The sequence below is a fragment of the Gymnoscopelus microlampas genome, assembly GCF_963454915.1.
Source record: "Gymnoscopelus microlampas genome assembly, chromosome: 14".
Taxonomy (NCBI): Eukaryota; Metazoa; Chordata; class Actinopteri; order Myctophiformes; family Myctophidae; genus Gymnoscopelus; species Gymnoscopelus microlampas.
In genome coordinates, this window is record NC_139951.1 from 41009704 (window position 1) to 41024537 (window position 14834).

Genomic DNA, 14834 nt, shown 5'->3' on the forward strand with positions numbered 1-14834 from the left:
GTGTGTGTGTGTGTGTGTGTGTGTGTGTGTGTGTGTGTGTGTGTGCGTGCGTGCGTGCGTGCGTGCGTGCGTGCGTGCGTGCGTGCGTGCGTGCGTGCGTGCGTGCGTGCGTGCGTGCGTGCGTGTTTCCCCCTGTAGGTGGGCTCCCAGCGGTTCAGTGTTAACATGCCCCACAAGTTCAGCATTCACAACTACAAGGTCCCCACCTTCTGTGACCACTGTGGCTCCCTGCTGTGGGGACTCATGAGGCAGGGCCTGCAGTGTAAAGGTCAGATGAATATTCATAAGGCATATATAAGGGCAGTGTGTGTTCACTGCTGTGTGTGTGTGTGTGTGGGCGGGCAGTGATGGAAGAAGTACTCACGCATGTTTCACTTAAGTAAAAGTATCAATACTGCAATGTAAAATACTCTACAGCTAAGTAACATTCCAGTATTCAAAATGTACCTGAGTAAAAGTACAAAAGTATTGGCATCAAAATATACTTAAAGTACCAAAAGTAAAAGTGCTCATTGCGCAGAATGTCCCGTTTCACAAGTTAAAAATGTATACAAAAATAGCAGATCTACAAGCTCACAATGCGTCGCATCGCGACGCATTGTGAGCTTATAGATCGGCTATTTTCAAATGGCCAAAATATATATAGGGCAAAAGTGGTTAAGGTATGTTTTGTGATAATAATCTAAATCTGCAAAGTAACCTGTAACTAAAGCTGTCAAAAGATACTACTACTATGGAGTAAGATGTAGTGGAGTAGAAGTAAAGGTACAGTACTTGAGTAAATGTACTGAGTTACATTCCACCACTGGTGGGGTGGGGGGGGGGGTCATGATGCATGGCCTGCAGCTTGGCCCATACTAGCTTGGCTTATTAATAATAATAATAATAGTGATAATAATAATTAATAAATGTACCATTGTGTGTGTTGGTGCAGTGTGTAAGATGAACGTCCACAGGCGGTGTGAGAGCAACGTGGCGCCTAACTGTGGCGTGGACGCCCGGGGGATCGCCAAGGTCCTGGCTGACCTGGGGGTCACGCCCGACAAGATCTCCAACACGGCACAGCGCAGGAGGAAGGTAAACACACACGCAAGCAATGCTCTGGCTCCAGTAGTAGGAGTAGGAGTAGGAGTAGGATAAAGGCTCTACGTACTCCTGGTGGGGGCTCCTCACAAGGTTCAAGGTTCACTTTATTTGTCATTTACATATTTGCACATTAAACGAAAATCGTACTCAGGCCCAGCAGTGTACAATAAAATAACTATCAATAAATAAAATATAATAAATAAGATAATATAAAATCATAAACTGCAGTGAATTAAAACTGAGCAGCATCCAGCATTTATCTAAACAGATAACATGGCAGCATGACAATTACATACTGTATAACGGCACAGCAAGGCAGAACAGTGAAAGTGCATTTATTGGGGCATAGAGTTCATCAGTCTAACAGCCCCTGGGTAGAAGCTGCATTTAAGCATTTCAGTTCTAGCTTTGATGAACCGAAGCCTCTTGCCCGAGGGGAGAGGGTCAGGGTGGGCCGGGTGAGCGGGGTCCTCGCATAATGCTCCTACTGTACACCTGCTGATATAGGCAGGCAGGTGAGTCAGTAGTGTAAACAGTGGCAAGCAGTGGGAGGGAATAAGTGGCATAACGACTAAATTTGGGAGAAAAAGGGCACAAAATAATTGGCACCTAAAAATAAGAATAGAGGTGTCCCTTGGGCAGAAAAGGTTTGAATATAAACATCCCAAACACAGGGGTGCAAAACGCCATGAACACCACAGAAACATAATTGTCTTATTATCTTCTCCTGTCTGTCTGTCTGTCTGTCTGTCTGTCTGTCTGTCTGTCTGTCTGTCTGTCGGTCTAGTTGACTCCAGGGCAGGACCCTCCCCAGTCACCTCCTGAGATCACTCAGAATGAAGAGGACCGTTTCACCCAGCCAGCTGTCACCACCTCGCCCTCACAGCAAGGTACACACACACACACGCACACACACACACACACACACACACACACACACACACACACACACACACACACACACACACACACACACACACACACACACACACACACACACACACACACACACACACACACACACACACACACACACTAGAGACCTGTATAGGCTCTGAAACTAAGACTTAAACTTTAATGTCCTCGTAGGGAAGGACAGCACAATTGGAGGTACAGCACAGAATATGTGGACAAATTAAAAGCACCACAAATCAACAGAAACAATAAGAGTAATCCAAACTAATCATAGCAGACCAGGCAAACATTTAAAGGCAATGCCAACTGTCTGCCAACAATTGTAAACTACCATGGCTATTGCATCTTGTTTAATTGAGTTATGTTAATTATGTTATGTATATGATGTGTCCCTGCAGACCTTGACAACCTAGTCAGGTACAAGGATATACAACCTACTGACCCCCCCACCCAATGATTTGACCACAAGTCTTCACAGTCTTTCCTAATGTATTACTGATTTTGGAACCAGCATTGCAAATACAATAACAAAGCTTACTCAATAAAAGATTTATGAAATAGAATTTTGTTAAAACATTTAAAAAGTTCAGTTTCCTAAGAAAGTACATGCGCTGGTTTCGGGGCCCACTTGCAATGTCCTCACGGCCCGCCCTCACGGCCCGACCCACAGGTTGAGAACCAGTGGACTCTATAATAAGACCAAGATATTTCTACTCCGTCACCTCCTCCATCTCGCCTCTCCTCTGATCCTAGATGGAGTGGGTTGGTGGAGCATCGCCTCTATAAGTCTAAAATGGGCTCTCTGGTCTCTTACCCATTAGCTCTCCCCTGAGGACCTGCACTCTTTGCCTATCCTTGTGAGGACATTTGGTTCTCACAAAGATAGCAGTACGAGTACACACGTTTATTTACACACACACACACACGCACACACACACACACACACACACACACACACACACGCACACACACGCACACTCACTCAATGCACTCTGAAGTATAGGGCTGCAACTGTCGTCTATATTCTTAGTGATTATTCCATCCATCCAGACAGAAAACATAATCCATTCATCAGAATCATCACTCTGTCTGTTTTGATCCCCAAGTGACAAGCCTGTCACGTAGGCTTGTTTTTCTTGACCACAATGTTAAAATGTTAGATAGCAGGTTCAATGTACAGATTATTGTTTTGATAGTTATTGTTTAGAATGATGCTAGTTTCTTGGTTTACTTGTGATCCTAGTTTACTGAGGCACAGTGTTGATTTAAATTTATTTTTAGTCATAGTATTTTGAATAAAATTCTGTTTAGTCACCTGAAATGTTTTACTGTTAGTCTAGTTTTAGTCGACTAAATATCATTAGATTATAGTCGACTAAAATGTATTTTTGCGGTGCCTTGATGGAGTCGTAATGGCTGGTTTTACACTTGGTTGCATGCTCAAAATAGCCGATCTACAAGCTCACAGAGCACGCAGCACGACGCATTGTGAGCTTGTAGATCTGCTATTCTCAGAGCGCAACACCCAAGCGCAACCAAACATAAAATGACAGTTGTCTTTTAGTTCTACTGGATCTCTTCTCCACTAGTCCCTCACTAACATTTTCGTCTAGTTTTTATTTGTTTGACGAAATTTTCTATATATTTAGTCTTAGTTTTAGTCATCATAGCTTAGTTTTTGTTTAGGTTTTTTTTAGTGGGTTTTGTTTAGCATCTGTTTTCACAGTCGACGAACATTTTTCGTCATAGTTTTAGTCTACGAAATCAACAGGGTCACTACACTGTCTCTCTGCATTTGATGTTTGTGACTATACCTTACCGCTGGTTAAGAGCGTCTGCTAAAATGCCTAAATTGTAACTTCGTAAATTGTCGTTCCAGAGCTGGCAGGCTTGGTACGCCTGCGTCAGGCACTGACCCTGGAGCAGCACGGACAGCCCGAGAACTCTGTTTCCTCCACCTCCTCTTCCTCTTCCACCTCCTCGTCCTCCTCCGGCTCCGGCTCCTCGTCGTCCTCGTCGGGGGGCAAGGAGAACGGACAGCTGCCCAGGAGAACCCTGAAGGACTTCAACTTCATCAAAGTCCTGGGCAAAGGCAGCTTCGGCAAGGTAAGGCATGAGGAAGAGAGAGAGGGAGAAGAGAGATAGAGGGGGGGGGGGCTGGGAGGAGAGAGTGTGTTTGTTCAAAGTGTTCGCCACCATCACCATCACAATGAGTGTTTTTTTGATTGAATACTTTAATTACAGTTTGCAAGTACAGAGGTATAGTTACACAATAATGCTAAAAGGATAACACATTGTGGTCCTATAATTGAGTTTTTCTGCCTTTAAGCCAGGGGTCTTCAACAGGGGGTCCGGGACCCGTAGGTGGTCCTCAGAGTTACTACAGGGGGTCCTCCAAATCTTTGTGTGATAGGATTCTGAGGGGAGTGAGGAGAACATTAGGCAAAAATGGCTGATCTACAAGCACACACACGTTTGTAAGCTTGTAGATCTGCTACTTTTGGAGAAAAAAAAGAGCAGAATAGTACAGAGCCAATGGTTAAGTTTAGTTGTGAGGCTTTAAGTGGTTAAATGTCTGAAATTACACTATGACATCTATGAAAAATTGTAATCTGCAACACAATTGTATACAATATGTTGTGGGGGGTCCTGTCTCTGTCTCTCACTCAGCTAAGGGGTCCTTGGGCTGCAAAATGTCGAAGACCCCTTCTTTAAGCTACGATAAAACGTTCATAATTTGAATGAATCTGTATGCACATCTGCATGATGGAGGAGCATGGTCTCCCTATGCTCTTCTGTTGAGAAATATCCTCCCCCTGGCCAAGCAGGCTGTCTTAGCTCAGCATGTAGAAACTTTAGCCCTCGTGCGAATCAGCCCTCGTTTGAATCCTGGCTAGCCTAGGACATGAACAGATTGCAGCTTTAAAAAACTGTTTTTAAACCTAACTTTTTCTAAAGAAAAGTTCAGAAACTCACGCATACATAGAACACAAACACAGATCGTAGAAAGAAATTCAGTGGGAGAAATCCTAGCACCGTAATAAGCTGCGTTTATATCCTCAAATCCTACGTTTTTTTTTCAACCGGGGAAATTGGCCGCCGTGTTTATTTTAAACACCTCCGTGTTTTCGGAATCGACCTCGCACGTTAACTCATTAGGAACGGGAAAGCATCTGTGTCATTTTTAGATTTGAACCACTTTAACCATTATTTTATACTTTGGCTATTCAAAAATAGCAGATATACAAGCTCATAGCGCGTCACTTCGTGCCGCGCTATGAGCTTGTAGATCTGCTATTTATTGAAAAATCTTGAAAATGTTTGCAAATCTTTGAATATATATGTTTTAAAGCGAACATTTTTAACTCAAATCTTTGCTTCTGGGGTCCCTGGAACAAAGATATTTTGCGATAGGGGTCGGCAACCAAATTCATAACATTTTCGGGGGTCCTTGACATGAAAAAGTTTGAGAGCCACTGTTTAGGATTGTTAGGATTAGGATTTAGAAGACATTTGTAGAATGGGGTCCTCACTCAGGTCTTAATGCGTTAACACGCAGCGCTGTCATTGTTCACATAGACACACATTGTGAGCGAGAGTCTCCCCAGATGGCAGACAAACGACATGCTCCTGCGTTGGCCGGCAGTAGATCCCATGCCAGGAAGAGGCAGAAAGAACAGTTGGATGGAGAACACTTGTGAAGTAGAATAAACATAGGAGCGCACTTCAGAAGTTGGCTGAGAGCTTCGGGAGTGGGCTGGGTTTGAAGAAAGACAGACGCGGCGGATCTTGCATTGTTTTGTTTGGTGTGTGTGTGTGTGTGTGTGTGTGTGTGTGTGTGTGTGTGTGTGTGTGTGTGTGTGTGTGTGTGTGTGTGTGTGTGTGTGTGTGTGTGTGTGTGTGTGTGTGTGTGTGTGTGTGTGTGTGTGTAGTGTGTGTGTGTGTGTGTGTGTGTGTGTGTGTGTGGGGCGGCTTCACAAAATTGTGATTGTTCAAATAATTAAGTAAATAATAAAGTTTCCAACTAGTCTCAAAAACTTAGCATCCTCCTTAATTACTGGGCACGAACAGTCGCCTATTAATTTGTGAGCTTGTAGAGCGGCTATTTTCGGCAGCTATATTTGGTGTAGAAGGAAGTTGGAACAGTCAACAAAGTATATCTTTGTCATACGTAGTAGCGTAAATAAACAATCTATAAGGTCACACAGTAGCTTGAAGATCTGCTTGAAGAACATTTTACCCCAAAATAGGGATGCCAGGTTGAAAGTGGTTACCCCCTGTCTTTCACCTTTCTCCGATTCTCCTCTTCCACATTTTTTTCTCCTCATTCCCACAATCTTCTTCTCCATTTCCTCAACCGGACCCGAACCCCCTTTCTGACACTTTATGCCCCCCCCCTCTCTTTCTTCCCTCCTCTACCTCCCCTTCTCTCTCCGTTCCCACCCGTCCTCTTCTGTCTCTCTCTCCCTCCCTTTGCAGTGCACTGCAGCCCTTAGCACTTGACCTATATATGATGACCATGCAGACATTCCATGGCCATTTGTTCTCATGTTTTTGTTACTTAGGCTTGTTCTTGACCTACAATGTTAAAAATGTAATTTAGATGTTATTTAGACTCATACAAGGTTCATTGTTTACCTGGTATCCCATAGTTTCAAGGTACAGATCATTTGATAGTACATTGTTTAGACCAGTGGTTCTCAATCTTTTTCATGTCAAGGACCCCCAAATTCATGTGTAATTGACCGCGGACCCCCATCTGAAAAGCTTTTGCAAGGGACCCCCAGAAGAGAAGATTTATGTTAAGAAATTAGACATTGTTCCAAAATGTTAAAAAAAATATAAGATCTAGAAGCTCATTCTACAAGCTCATATGAGCTTGTATATCTGCTATTTTTGAATAGCCAAAGTATAACATACGGTTAAAGTGGTTAAAATGAATGTGATGCTATATTAACTAATTTTGCTGGGGACCCCCTGGTACCCCCCTAAGGACCCCTGGGGGTCCCCGGACTCCACTTTGAGAACCGATGGTTTAGACTGCTAGGGTATTGGTTTACCTGTAATCCTAGTTCACTGAGGCACTACAGACGACACTGTCTCTCTGCATTATGCATGTATGTGTTTACCTGGCTTATAGTAAGTCTCTCTGGATAAGAGCGTCTGCCAAGTGCCTATACATTGTAATTGTATTCCTGCCTCCGTCCACCAGGTGATGCTGGCGGAGCTGAAGGGTACGGAGGAGGTGTACGCCGTCAAGGTGCTGAAGAAGGACGTCATCCTGCAGGACGATGACGTGGACTGCACCCTGACGGAGAAGCGCATCCTGGCGCTGGCCCGCAAACACCCCTACCTCACCCAACTCTACTGCTGCTTCCAGACCCGGGTAGGAACACACACACACACACACACACACACACACACACATATACAAGCTCACAGCACGTCACTTCATGCAGCTCTGCAAGCTTGTACAGCTTGTACCTTTTTAATCTTGAAAGTGTGAGAACTGATTCAGAAGGTGTTTGTATCAGGTCTCAATAGGTTAAAAAAATAAAACATGCAGCTTTACTTAAATGAGCCACCAGGGTGCTCCATTGTGTTTTCCAACACATCCCACCTGCTTCTCCACTAAACACCAGTAACGCGTACATCACTGAGAAGATTTATTGGAACATTTTTACTTTATTTTTTTCAGAGTCCTCGGTCTTGAGTTTTGTCAAGATGTTTTTTGGGTCATTTTTATCCCTGTCATTTTTGGCAGTGACAGTGGAGAGAGAGGAGGGGAATGACATTCAGCTTAACGGTCCGTCCAGCCCCGGGATTTGAACCGGCAATCGCTGATCAGAACATTGCACCCGTGTGGGATGCTCCCTAAATATTCGTCTTTCGTTGATTTCTTAATATAGTTCTCCTTCAGTCTTCACTCCTCGGAAACAGGAATATTGTCAGCAGCAGGTATCAGTGATCGGCTTTGAAAGGCTGAAGTATGAAAGACTGAATCGATTAAAGATCTGCCCCGCCCCACCCTGTCTCTGTGTAGGACCGTTTGTTCTTTGTGATGGAGTACGTCAACGGAGGAGACCTGATGTTCCAGATCCAGCGCTCCAGGAAGTTCGACGAGACGCGCTCGCGCTTCTACGCCGCCGAGGTCACCTCAGCGCTCATGTTCCTGCATCGCAATGGAGTCATCTACAGGTACCCACAAAAAAGAAAAGAAAAAACGAACTAACCTGTTCCAGCGCTGCTACACAGCAAAACATCTTAGGGTTAAATCTAGCTCTGGAATTGTATGCATTGATGCTCTATGTCAGGGGTCTTCAATCTTTTCAGCCCAAGGACCCCCTCTCAGAGAGACAGATGAAGCAAGGACCCCCACTATATATTGCATAAAATTGTGTTGTAGATTAAAGCTTTTCATAGATGTTGGTTTCATGTTACTGTGTATTTTCAGACATTTAACCACTTAAACCGTCAACACTAAGTAAACTTTCACTCTGTACTTAGTCTGCTCTTTTCCCCCCTCTCTTTGCCGAAAATAGCCGATCTACAAACTCACAGTGCGAGGCGTTGTGAGCTTGTAGATCGGCTATTTTCGGTTAAAGTTGTCCTCAGAATAGGGATGCTAGGGTTCAAGTGGTTAATGTAAAAAACTAAGTTCCTATCACACAATGATTTGGTGGACCCCCTGTAGTACCTCTGAGGACCCCCTAGGGGTCCCAGACCCCCTGTTGAAGACCCCTGCTCTATGTTGATGTCATTCCTTTTCTCACACTACAGTATCTCTCTATCTCTCTCTCTTACTCTTTCCTCTCTCACTCCCCCTTTCTCCCTCGTTCACTCACCCCTCTCCTCTCTATCTTTCTCTCCCCCCCGCAACCCACCCTCCCAGGGATCTGAAGCTGGACAACATCCTACTAGACGCGGAGGGTCACTGTAAGCTGGCAGACTTTGGCATGTGTAAGGAGGGCATCACCAGCGGCGTCACCACCACCACCTTCTGCGGCACGCCCGACTACATCGCCCCTGAGGTGAGCCGCCACCGCACTCACATTGTCACAACAACAACTTATTAAGTATATTTAAAACATGTATATAGGGGCGTGGTGGCGTAGTCGGTAGCGCTGTCCCCTCACAGCTAGAAGGTCCTGAGTTCGATTCCCGCCAGGGACGCTGTGGGCGCCTGGGGCGTGTTCTCTCCTCCGTGTCATCATTAGTTCGGGGCTCTCCCCAGGCTGGTAGCGCCCAGGATTACAAGCTTAGGCATTGGCACTGGGTGAAAAATGGGTTACAAAATCATGGGATAAAAATGAATAACTAAAAATGTATATGGACTAGGGTGATCAGCCCATTGGGAACGCATGCGCGTTGTACCTGGGAACCCGGATAACGTCCCTGATATCAGGGATGTCATCACCCCTGACATCAGGGATCTCTATACTAAATGGTCATGAAAACTGACAGACAGACAGACAGACAGATCGATCTATCTCATCTTAACACATCGGGTGCCAGCATTTTTTCATAACAACTTACGTTGGGTGCCAGCATTCTCCCCATTGACTGCGCTTTGCTGTTTAAAGGTTTAGACTCCGCGACGAGCGAATCCACGTAAAAAAAAGCATCCATTCATGTTGAGCGATGACCCTGGCTACAGCCTGGAACCATAACATTTCACTCGGGAGTTACAACGGGGGGGATCGCGCATCGCGCATGACCGGTTTTCACCACCGGAAACGGATTCGGAGATATAGGCGTTTTAAAGAAGGAAATAGACAGGAAGCGGATGGAAGCCATGTTTTTGTTTCCGGTGATCTATCTGGCCCTTCCTTCTCAAGATCACAATGGGTACTCCCAGAGCTGCTCTAGCCCCGCCCGTGCGGAGAAAAACGAAAAAAACAAAAAGACTGAAAACACGGTTCAGACCGTGAACGGCACCAGAGCGCCACTATGTAAACACACGGTTCAGACGACCGTGATCGGCAGCCGATGTGTTAATATATGGACATAAAAGGGACACAGACAGACAACCGACTTCCCACTAGGCCAGGGATTTTCAACTAGATTATGAACCATGGACTACCACCCTGTCTAAGAATCAACCTGGGGACCACTGTTGTGCTGGGTGCATGGGTAAACTAACAGGAAGCGATTCCCCTTCTTGAGATTTTTCAAACTCCCTTTTCTGAGGAATTCTCACTTCCCTGTAAACTGACCCATTTTGCTTTTACCGTAAGCTCTGGGAATGGTGCCTGACAAGTCATCCAGAACAATGGATTGTGTTTCATACATGACAGAGTCTGTGTGGACGTGTCAATGAGCTGATTCTCTTATGTTCAACTACCTTTGGTATTGAAGCACAAGCCTCCTAAAATGACCACTGATAATGATGATAATGTCTTTTATTCCTCTGTACTCATCTCAGACACAAATACCAACACCATGTTTCTCCAAAATAAAATTAAATCAAATAATGGGAAAAAAAAAAAAAATATATATATAAAGGAGTAGTTCACCCAAACAATTACTTATGTTCTATCAATTACACACCCCATGAATCCTTGAATTCATGGAGATTTTTGTCAAATTCCTGAGCCAATAATTTGTCCTACTGGAGAGCCAATTATTGGCTTAGGAATGTGACAAAAACAAAAAAAAACTCCATGAATTCAAGGCTTCATAGGGTGTGTAATTGATTGATTGGTGTGACTTTGACAAATGTTCTCTTCTGGGGGTCCCTGGCACAAAATATTTTCAGATGGGGTATGCGCGGCCAAATATATATCAATTTGGGACTTGGCACAAAAAAAGTTTGAGAAACACTGCACTACCAAGTATCAGTATCATCATATCCACGTGTACACATACGCTGATGATTTTTGCACTCTCTCTCTTTCTTTTTTAAGGTTTTATAATTATTACCGTTATTATTATTACCTGTGCTGCTGCATTGTCTGAGGAAGCCAAACAAAAATAAGTTAAACTCTTACTGTATGTACCTGTACACAAGATGTAACAATAAAGCACAACCTCGAACCTTGAACCTTGAACTAAACCACGTGGTGGTGGGTCCTTGTCGTTCAGATCCTACAGGAGCTGGAGTACGGAGCGTCGGTGGACTGGTGGGCTCTCGGCGTGCTCATGTACGAGATGATGGCGGGCCAGCCGCCGTTTGAGGCCGACAACGAGGACGACCTGTTCGAGTCCATCCTGCACGACGACGTCCTCTACCCCGTCTGGCTAAGCAAGGAGGCCGTGTCCATCCTGAGGAATGTATGTACCATCTGCTGTGTCATGAAAAATAAAGTGAAATGCAGTGTTTCTACATCAGGTTACTGTGGCTGGAGGAACTATTTATTTGAATCCATTCAAACCGCGACTTTGTCCATATGTTATACTTTGGCTATTCAAAAATAGCAGATATACAGATATATATAGTTCATAGCATGACACAGAGTGCCGTGCTATGAACTTGTAGATATGCTATTTTTGAAAATATGTGCAAATCTTTGAATATATATTTTTCAAAGCAAACAATTTTTACTCAAATCTTTGCTTCTGGGTGGTCCCTGGAACATAACAATTTTGAGATGGGGGTCCGTGGCCAAATACATATCATTTTGGGGGTCCTTGACATGAAAAAGTTTGAGAACCACTGATATAGCAGCATAAGTTTTTTTTTTAAACGGTTAGAATTTAGAAGACATTTGTAGAATATATATTCAAAGATTTGCAAAAAAAAATCACGATTCTTCCAAAAATAGCAGATCTACAAGCTCATAGTGCGGCACTCTGTGCCACGCTAAGAGCTTGTACATCTGCTATTTTTGAATAGCCAAAGAAATCTAAAATGACAGGGATGCGTTCCCAACTGTTGTTAATGGGTTAACAACATTTAACATTCAAATGCAGCAAATGAGACTCTGCGCATGCGTTTTGACCTGTCTGCTTGTCTGCTTGTATTCCTCTGTGTTCATATACCACCTACAGTGCTATTTACACAGCTCTACTATTAGCTCAATGGTGCTCTTCACACAACCCTCTGACGCCGTGGTTGTCACATTTGCTCGCTCGCTTGTTTATCACAACCCCTGAAACTGATTAACTTGTTTATCCCGCGCCAGAACTGATTAGCAGACGTGCAGGGCAGGCCACTGTGTGGGCTTCTGTTAACACATTCTACACAATTGTTACAGACAGATATAATAATAATAATAATACCTGGAATTTAATATAGCGTTTTTTCTGAGTACCCAAAGTCGCTTTACATCTGTGTGGGGGGGCCAGGGGTAGAGGGTAAGTAACAAATACACAAAGTGTTTTAACTTTGTGCCGTGGTGCGAGCTTGTACATCTGCTATTTTTTTTTTAGAATCGGCCTCAGGTCTTGAAAAGGGTGAAAGGGGTATTTCACCCTAAAACACGTTCTGGTTGACTTTTCACATCTACTCAAACTTTTGTGAGCAACTCCAGACAGTTTTTAAGTTGCTTGATTCAATATTTAGATATTTGATATTCATTTGATCAGACCCCCCCCCCCCCTCTCTCTCTTATATAAGCCCATTCAACTTCAGACTCCACGTTAACCATGTTAGACTCATTGGAAACACATGCATACCAACTTATAACAAGGTTTATGAAGTACTAGACCATACCCGTCGGCGTAGCGCATCCGTGGGGGGATATGCGCACATGATCTGGCAACCCGGGAGGCAGTTCGTCCCGTAGCTGGGCAGGCCCGTAACCATGGCGACAGTGTTTGACAGAAAAACGCTAATAAGAAGCTGAGATTTGATGAAATTGAAAAACGGGCTTCACAGTTGCGTTCAGATGGTAATGGTCAATGGCTGTGTGCAAAATCAGAGCAATTGGTCCAGCCAGTGAGGAGAACCGGGTGTCTTCACTCACGTACTCACCACCACTACAGAGGTTACTAGAATTATAGTATGATGATTATGAGTTGATGGTCATAATGCAATATGAGCTCAGCGGAACAGCATATATATAACGTGTCTTTATGTATAATCCTTTATTTTAGACATGGTGACTTTAGCATTACTCTAATCCTCTAACTCTGTGTGTGTGTGTGTGTGTGTGTGTGTGTGTGTGTGTGTGTGTGTGTGTGTGTGTGTGTGTGTGTGTGTGTGTGTGTGTGTGTGTGTGTGTGTGTGTGTGTGTGTGTGTGTGTGTGTGTGCACGTGCGCGCGCGTGTGCATGTATATAGTTCATGACCAAGAACCCGGCCAAGCGTCTGGGTTGTGTGGTGAACCAGGGCTGTGAAGAGGCCATTAAGACCCATTCCTTCTTCAGAGAGATAGACTGGGTCCTGCTGGAGCAGAGGAAGGTCAAACCTCCCTTCAAACCACGCATTGTACGTAACACACACACACACACACACACACACACACACACACACACACACACACACACACACACACACACACACACACACACACACACACACACACACTCGCTCTCGCTTCCTCTCTCTGTTTTATTTCTGCTTCTCTCTCTTCCTCACTTTCTTTTTTTGTTTTCGCTTTTCTTTCCTTTCTTGTTCTCTATTCTCTCAATTTCTTTGTCAGTCTCTCTTCTGTCCTCCCGCTTTCTTTCTGCCTTTCTTTCTTGTAGCTGTTTTTCTTGTATCTCTGATTCTGATTTGGTTTATTTGCTTTTCAGACAATGATCAGATGCATTCATATTTTTCTTATCTCTGCAATTTGGTTTGATTCCCAATGAGTCAACAAAGGTTAAGTGGGTCAAAAAATCTCTCTTCTCTCTCTCCTCTCATTCTCTTCTCTCTGTCTGTCTCTCTCTCTCTCTCTCTCTCTCTCTCTCTCTCTCTCTCTCTCTCTCTCTCTCTCTCCCTCTCTCTCTCTCTCTCTCTCTCTCTCTCTCTCTCTCTCTCTCTCCCCCCCTGTGTGTGTGTAGAAAACCAAGCGAGATGTGAATAACTTTGACCAGGACTTCACCAAGGAGGACCCAGTGCTGACCCCTACAGACGAGGCCATCGTACGGCAGATCAACCAGGACGAGTTCAAGGACTTCTCCTTCTGCGCCCTGGACGAGACGCACACCTAATGCTTTACCACACACGCACATGCACACGCACACACACACACACACACACACACACACACACACACACACACACACACACACACACACACACACACACACACACACACACACACACACACACACACACACACACACACACACACGCACACGGACAACACCAAATGTTGCGCAAGCGCGCATACAATCACATGTGAATACACACTCACACACACATCACACATGCTAGTAATACAGTGATGCCCTTTACACACACACACACACACACACACACACACACACACACACACACACACACACACACACACACACACACACACTTCTTTACTTTAAAAGCTATCAGTTGTCGTTACTTCGTTGGAATTATTATTTACCGCAAACGTGTCGTTCTTGTTGCCTGGCTTTATTATGAATATGATTATGATGACACACACACACCTATACATGCACACGTGCACATACCCACATGCACTCAAGCCAATTGCACTCACACACACACACACACACACACACACACACACACACACACACACACACACACACACACACTCAAAACATATTCACGTGCAGCTGCCTACACACACACACACACACACACACACAAACACTCGCGCGCATGCAATCTCACATTCATTTACTCAGCGGTTCTCCAAATGGGGGGTCCGGGGACCCTCACTCAGGGTTCCTTGAGGGAGTTCCAAATGGACCCTGCTACATGTCTGTAACTCTGAGAGTGTGCAAATGGAACCAAACGTT

At 44.5% G+C, this 14834-nt stretch overlaps 1 protein-coding gene across 1 annotated transcript in view; it reads left to right on the forward strand.

Annotated features, from left to right (window-relative positions):
• The window catches only part of prkcea (protein kinase C, epsilon a), a 53722-nt gene extending 39089 nt beyond the window's left edge, over nt 1-14633 (forward strand). The window contains exons 6-15 of the mRNA XM_084079096.1: nt 139-268; nt 935-1077; nt 1874-1976; nt 3881-4107; nt 7214-7387; nt 8045-8199; nt 8894-9032; nt 11086-11274; nt 13225-13371; nt 13932-14633. Coding sequence (XP_083935222.1) covers nt 139-268; nt 935-1077; nt 1874-1976; nt 3881-4107; nt 7214-7387; nt 8045-8199; nt 8894-9032; nt 11086-11274; nt 13225-13371; nt 13932-14081 — 1557 coding nt within the window. The 3' untranslated portion in view covers nt 14082-14633. The remainder of the gene's footprint in view (nt 1-138; nt 269-934; nt 1078-1873; nt 1977-3880; nt 4108-7213; nt 7388-8044; nt 8200-8893; nt 9033-11085; nt 11275-13224; nt 13372-13931) is intronic.
• Nucleotides 14634-14834: the final 201 nt, after the last annotated feature.